This window comes from Henckelia pumila, chromosome 3 (genome assembly GCF_033568475.1).
Source record: "Henckelia pumila isolate YLH828 chromosome 3, ASM3356847v2, whole genome shotgun sequence".
Taxonomy (NCBI): domain Eukaryota; kingdom Viridiplantae; phylum Streptophyta; class Magnoliopsida; order Lamiales; family Gesneriaceae; genus Henckelia; species Henckelia pumila.
The window spans coordinates 146912390-146920450 of record NC_133122.1 but is presented as its reverse complement, the minus strand read 5'-3'; the positions used below and the strand labels follow the sequence as shown (position 1 = coordinate 146920450).

Genomic DNA, 8061 nt, shown 5'->3' with positions numbered 1-8061 from the left:
AAAGGAAAAATGAATAAATCTCCATTCAAGGGGAAACCTGAGCGTAGTCAAAATCTGTTGGATTTGATCCACACAGATGTTTGTGGTCCATTTAGAATTGGTACTCAATTTGGCCACACCTACTTCATTACCTTTACTGATGATTATTCAAGGTATGGGTATTTATATTTAATGAAATATAAGTCTGAAGCATTAGAAAAGTTCAAAGAATTCAAGGCTGAAGTAGAAAACAAACTAGGCAAAAGTATTAAGGCACTTCGATCGGATCGTGGTGGAGAATACTTAAGTGCCGAGTTTTTGGACTATCTAAAAGAGAATGGGATTCTCTCTCAGTGGACTCCTCCTATGACACCACATCTGAATGGTGTTTCGGAGCGTCGTAATAGAACCTTGTTGGACATGGTTCGATCAATGATGAGCTTCACTGAGCTCCCACCATCGTTTTGGGGCTACGCGCTTGAAACGGCGGTTTTGTTGTTGAACAACATTCACACTAAAGCAGTGAAAAAACACCATACGAGTTATGGAATGGCAAAGCTCCTAAGTATTCGTACTTGAGGATTTGGGGATGTCCTGCTTACGTGAAGCAGACAGTGGGAGATAAGTTGGATAGTCGATCCACCTTATGTTATTTTGTAGGGTATCCGAAGAATTCAATCGGATATTATTTCTATCATCCTACTGAAACAAAAGTGTTTGTTTCAAGGAATGCCACCTTCTTGGAGAAGGAGTTCTTATTGGATAAGAAAGGCAAGATGATGGAACTCGAAGAAATTCGAGAAGAACCCAAGATACAAAATAATGATCCTACACCTTAGGAACCATTGATTGACACACCTATACCTAGAAGATCCGAGAGGACTTCTAGACCTCCTATTCGATATGGTCTTCTTCTTGAAGGGGATCAAGATGAACCCGACGTTGGATGTGATCCAAGAAACTTCAAGGAAGCAATTTCTGATGCGGATTCAAATTTATGGCTTGAAGCTATGCAGTCGGAAATAGATTCGATGCATACAAACCAAGTTTGGTCTTTAGTAGATCCTCCCGATGGAATTGTTCCAATAGGGTGTAAATGGATCTACAAGAGAAAGCTTGGGCCTGATGGTAAGGTATTGACCTACAAGGCACGATTGGTGGCGAAAGGTTATACTCAAAGACAAGGAGTTGACTATGATGAAACCTTTTCACCAGTTGCAATGTTCAAGTCCATAAGAATCCTTATTGCCATAGCTGCTTGGTATGACTATGAGATATGGCAAATGGATGTGAAGACTGCATTTCTTAATGGAAACATTAAGGAAGAGATCTATATGACGCAGCCTGAGGGATACACATCCATGGGAAGCGAGCATAAGGTATGCAAGCTTCAGAGATCAATCTATGGTCTCAAACAAGCATCAAGAAGTTGGAACCAGAAATTTGATGAAACAATAAAGGATTTTGGTTTCATCAAGAACCCGGAGGAACCGTGCGTGTACAAGAAAGTAGTTAAGGATGCTGTGACATTCTTAGTACTTTATGTTGATGACATCTTACTCATTGGGAATGATGTAGGGATGTTGCAGTCAACAAAGATATGGTTATCAGGTAGATTCTCGATGAAGGATTTAGGTGAGGCATCCTATATTCTAGGAATTCAGATCTATAGAGATAGATCTAAAAGAATGATAGGACTCACTCAATCAACTTACATCGAAACCATATTGAAAAGGTTTTCAATGGATGGGTCCAAGAGAGGACATCTACCTATGTGTCATGGAGTTTCTCTATCCAAGTCCATGTGTCCCAAGACTGATGAAGAGATAGAGAAAATGACACATGTACCATATGTGTCAGCCATAGGTACTATCATGTATGGGATGATATCTACCAGACCGGATGTAGCATTTGCTCTGAGTGTCACAAGCAGATATCAAGCCAATCCCGGTCAAATGCATTGGAAAGCCGTGAAGGACATTCTTAAGTACTTACGAAGGACTAAGAATATGTTCATGGTATATGAAGGAAAAGAATTGAGATTGGAAGGCTACACCGACTCTAGCTTCCAAAGTGACGTGGATGACTCAAAGTCAACCTCTGGATTTGTGTTCATGCTCAATGGCGGTGCTGTCTCTTCGAAGAGTTCCAAGCAGGACACCACAGCGGATTCCACCACTGAGGCAGAATACATTGCGGCATCAGCTGCTGCTAAAGAGGCCGTTTGGATGAGAAATTTCGTCCAAGAGTTGGGCGTCATTCCTGAAGCTGTTGGTCCAGTCCTGGTGTACTGTGACAACACGGGTGCCGTTGCTCAGGCAAAGGAACCAAGGTCTCATCAAAGATCCAAACACGTACTGAGGAAATACCACATCATCCGGGAGATCGTGGAAAGAGGTGACATCACTGTCGAGAGAGTGGCCTCTGCAGACAATATCGCTGATCCACTTACTAAGCCCTTGCCAGGACCATTATTTGACAAACATCGCGAAGCAATGGGACTACGTAGTATGACTAGTTGGCTTTAGGGCAAGTGGGAGATTGAAAGAGTGGGTGCCCGGTGAGCCAACTTGTGGCTAAGGGCTTTTATGACTCTATGTATAAAAAATCTTTTGTTTAATATAATTTACACTTTTATAATGACATTTACTTTATCTTTTATCATATTATTATGTTGTGACATACAATAAGATGTTTAGATGAAGACCTTGAATATACTATAGTGTATGTAAGATGTGGTGGCACATGGGGATGGCTATCATGAAACACATCTTATAGTCACTGTATATTCTAAACAGTTCCTAGTCGATTGAGCCGTCCGTTAATAAGGATAAGGATCGCTCGAGATTGAGACTAGCATTTGCGATGCCGAGTACCACGTTTCATTGGTATGGAACATAGAGATGTTCAAAGCATGCAAATGGATATTCATACGATGAATGATCGAACTACCCTATCCGGACTTTCCAAGTGGTTATCACTTATCGAGTGGATAAAGTCCGTGGTTTTGGTTGTACACCATTAGTCCTTACTATTTGAAACATCATTGAGACTCTATATGCTAGTACTGTACTTTGACTCGTTTACCGACTCTATTGGGGTCATCAGGTGTCGGGATTGGGTACAGTTACGACACATATAGGAGTCGATGCTTTGTTGTCAAGGATTCACCACATACTTGCTAGTGTGGATATCCTATGCAATCTGAGGAGATATTAGTGTGACGAATCTCTGGCCAGAGTACATGATGTGTTTTAAGAAATGGTTTCTTAGTAGCACATGCGATGTCACTATTTGATCTTCAAGATGCATTGCATAGTTATCGAATCTCGAACGACTCTCGATTTACCAATGGTTGTTGATTCGATCGGGATATATGGATGAAGGGACCGTACTGTACGCTAACCAAAATCTATTGGTTCTTGCAGGCACTATCAGTGATACCTAGGGAATCATGGGGCGATGTTGCTAGGTGCTCTTACCATGATTCGATGGGCAAGTCGGAAATTGTTGTTCCGAGTCACAAGGAGTTGTGAGCCCACGACTAGCTGTATCCCTGAACCATTGAGGGTCACACAAGTAATGGATTTTTAATCCCCGTTGAGATAATTAAATTTAAAGAGTTAAATTTAGTGAATAAAGAAGTGGGACTTCTTATATCAGAGTAGAAGAGTAAGATTTCCTAAAATGACATAGGGATGGACATTTTTGGAAATCACTGAATTCGGATTCAGAAAATTTATCTTGACTTTAAAAGTTGCAGAAATGGTTTTTGTGCACATTGGTGAAATTGGTTTATCAATCTGAGTCACGATGAATTTTATATTAATTTCTGAACATGCGGGCTTTGCTTGTCAGGCTTGAACTTATGACTAATGGGCCCTAAGCTGTTAGCAGCCCACATTATAAATAAGTTATTGAAGTACAGAAATTATACAACAGAACAAGGCATAATTTTCGAAAACACTAGGGTTTTCTCTCTAGTGGCCGCCGCCCCTCTCCTCTCTCTGTTCGAAAATTCCAGCCTGTGAATTTCGAATTTGCAGTCTGGTTTAATGGATCAAATTCGTTAATTCTCATCGTAGAAACTTCTGATAGACTTTCTAGTGCAGTCTATCAGAGGGATTAAACTTCTGTTCGTGGACCTGATTGAATAATTGTTCGTCCATCAGTTCCTGGGATATACAACAAGAGCAGAGTTATCTGTTGGTGTCCATTATCTCGTTTCGAGATTCAAGGTAAAAATTTAATTGTTATTTAATTTTTACACGCACAATTTAATCGTAAAGTTTTGATACCCATGATATGGAATCGTTCCATATAAAATTTTAAAACTTCCGCTGCACCGGGTATCAATTCTGATTGATCTGAAAACCGTTTCCACAACAAGACTGACTCACCAAGTCAGCACATTTCATTGCCTATAGCCGAGAGTATTCTGTGGATCGTATGGCGCGGTTGTATATTCAGGAGATCGTTCGACTTCATGGAGTGCCTGTGAGCATTGTCAGAGATCGAGACCCCAGGTTTACTTCTAGGTTTTGGAGGAGTGTTCAGAGTGCGATGGGTACTAATCTCAATTTGAGTACTGCTTATCACCCGGAGACAGATGGTCAGTCAGAGCGCACTATCCGTACTTTGGAGGATATGCTTCGAGCGTGCACTATGGACTTTGGTTCAGCCTGACAAGATCTTTTGCCTTTGATTGAGTTCGCGTACAACAACAGCTATCATACTAGTATTGGTATAGAACCTTTTGAGGCGTTGTACGGGCGACGTTGTCGTACTCCACTCTTCTGGGAAGAAGTGGGGGAGAGACAGGCTGAGGGACCAAAGTTAGTCCAACAGGCAGCGGATGTTGTTGATCAGATCAAGAAATGGATTAATACTGCACAGGATTGTCAGGCCAGCTATGCTAATACCAAGCGTAGGCCTTTGCAGTTCGATGTTGGGGAGAAAGTATTTCTGAGAGTGTCACCTTTCCGCAGAATTCTCAGATTTGGCCTTAAGGGCAAGTTGTCTCCCAGATTTATCGGTCCGTTTGAGATTTTGGAGAGCATTGGAGATTTGACTTATCGTCTAGCCCTGCCACCGTATCTGTCTAGTATCCACGACGTGTTTCATGTATCTTTGTTGCGACGGTATGTGACGGATCAGTCTCATATTTTGCAATCGTCTGAGGTTCAGGTGGATACCGATTTGACTTACGTGGAGAGACCTATTCGTATCCTGGATCATAAGGATAAGGTCTTGCGTAATAAAGTCATTCATTTGGTTTTAGTTCAGTGGCAGCGTCGAGGCACTGAAGAAGCCACTTGGGAGCTTGAGAGCAGGATGCGTTCAGAACATCCTGAGTTGTTTTGATTCTATTGTATTCAGTTTTATCTTGTAAAATTTTCAGTTTGAATAAAGGAACGTTTGTATCTTGTTTTACATTCAGTACTTAAGATCTTATTTCGAGGACGACATATCTTAAGTGGGGGAAAATGTAGTAGCCCAGTTCCAATTTACTAGATTAATTGGTTAATTATATTTTATTAACAAGAGCACAAGTTAAGATCAAGAACACATGACATGAGTAGCTCGGGTCGGTCATGGTTGTTCAACAATAGCTCGGGCATTGAGCTAGAGTTCGGGCTTGGAGCTAGGGCTCGGGAATGTGTTTGTGCTTGGCTCGGGTCGGGTCGGGGCTTAGGATGCTCAAGAAAGTGATGTGCAAGGCCTGGGTAGTGTTCGGTCATGGGATGAACACAAGGTATTCAGGTCGGGAATGGACACGTGGCTGGAGCTAAAACACGATTAGTGTCCTGCTAGGTGTCATGCACTCGATTGACACCTGTCCCAGCTCATCCTCTATAAATAGAAGTTGAGAGTTCGGTCATTTTTACACCATTTCATCTCACTTCTTAGTTCTACTTAGATCAAAGAGTAGCTCGGGAACTCGGGAGCTCGGGAAAGAGTAGCTCGGGAGCTCGGGAAAGAGTAGCTCGGGAGTTCGGGAAGGAGTAGCTCGGGGCTTGACCAGGAGCAGTTCAGGTCGGGCTTGACCAGGAGCAGTTTAGGTCGGGTTTGAAGGGAGAGGTCAGGTCGGGTCAGTCTTGAGACCAGGTCGGGTCGGGACTTGGACCTAAGGCAGCTAGGGGTTATCTTCTTCCAGCTTAGTTCAGACTTCGGTGTTAGGTACGATAGTACTGTTCGAGATATCCTGACTGAGTATGCATGTATTATGTGACTGCATGATTTATATGTCATTGATTTATGCTGCATTCATCTGCATATTGAGCTATCTCCTTCGAGATGTATATTAGTAGGGTTGTACCCTATCCTGTTAGTGGATGGACTTCCATCGATTTTCCGGCATATCCACTGGTATATTGGTATGGGAGCCACCTCCTGCAGCGACGACACAGCGTGCTAAATACCAGGGCCCGGTCTGTCTCTGTTATCTGATCTTTGACCTCGAGTTATAGGGAGTTCACTTTGCATGCATGTATACTCATACTTTCGTACTGAGCATTTTATGCGCATGTCTCGTACTTTGTGTTTCTGGACACCTTATTCCATGGGGCAGGTTTGCGATTGGATGAGGCGGGTGGTTCCAGGAGGGGCTAGGCAGCGGTTGGTCAGCTGGAGCTTCGCTTAGGTTTTTATTTCTGTTGTTATCGGATTGATACAGCTTTTCGATATAGTTGTATAATCTAATTGGATTTTTACAGATTCCTTGCCTTGAGATTGTAGTATTTGTAATGTTTCCGTAGTTTATTCTGATATCTATTTAATTAAATTAATTGCATGCCTAAGTTTTATTTAGTAGGTGATCCGGGTAAGGGTCACTACAATCACTGCTTAGTTGTTCAGCGATTCTTTCTATTGAGGCTGAAGATTCCACTTTGACTGATGCTAGATCTTTGGTCAGTTGAGAAGTAGACTGATCTTCTTCTCTAGTTTTTAGATCAGCAAATAAGTCATGTAATTCACGTTTGTTCAGATCCTTTGCTTTTATCATAGCCATTGTCTTGACATCTCACTCTTTGGGAAGACCTCGAATAACCTTTAGAATGACTTCTTGATTGGGATAAGTTTTTCCCTATGCGTTGAGTTCAATCACAATGCTGCTGACTCTTTCATCAAACTCTGTCATAGATTCTCCTGGCTTTATTTTGATATTGTCAAATTTTTTTGTAGCCACCGATAACTTGTTTTCTTTTGTTTGTTCATTTTTTTTACAAAGCTGAATCAGTTTCTCCCAAATTTCTTTTCCAGTTTTACATATCTTGATCTTGCTAAATGTATTTTTGTCAAGAGTCTTATAGAAAATGTCTTTAGCAACATTGTCAAGATTTGCTTTCTTTTTACCTTCGGTAGTCCATTCAACCCTTGGTTTCTCAATGTATTGTGGTCCACCACTTGAGATAGCTATAGCAGTGTTTACTTTGGTAATGTTAAGAGGTCCATTAGTGATGACAAACCACATGTCATCATCTAGAGCTGATAGATGTGCTTGCATACGTATCTTCCAGTCATCAAAGTCATGTTTAGAGAACATATAAATTTTGTTGAATGAAGAAATCTTGAGATAGTGTTCAGAGGCAATATAAAAATTTCTCTCTGATACCACTTGTTAGGATCGGTTTAGAGTAGAGAGGGGGGGTGAATACACTCTAAAATTGTTCCAATGGGATGAATAGAGGTGCAAATGGGTCGAGCCGAGTTGAGTATCATACTACTCGAGCTCGATCTTGACTTATATTTGTCTACTTAAACTCAAGCTCGAGCTCGATTGAGTAACTAATTTCATACTCGAACTCGACTCGTGTATATTTCGAGTTACTCGAGCTCGAAAAATAAATAAATAAATATATATATATATATAAATATATATAAATAAATAAATATGAATAAATAAATAATATATATATAGTATTATATGCATTATATTATATATTTTTATATTATATATTATATATTATATTATATTATATTACATTATATATATATATATATATAAGTTATCGAGTAGCTCGCGAGCTACTCGAACACACATATTTGATACCCGAGCTCGAGCTCGAGCTCGATTTATGT

At 40.8% G+C, this 8061-nt stretch overlaps 1 protein-coding gene across 1 annotated transcript; it reads right to left on the bottom strand.

The window, feature by feature from the left end:
* Positions 1 to 7066: 7066 nt before the first annotated feature.
* Positions 7067 to 7486, bottom strand: LOC140889699 (uncharacterized). The gene has a single exon (XM_073297422.1). It carries the CDS (start codon positions 7484 to 7486, stop codon positions 7067 to 7069), a length of 420 nt encoding a protein of 139 aa, XP_073153523.1.
* Positions 7487 to 8061: the final 575 nt, after the last annotated feature.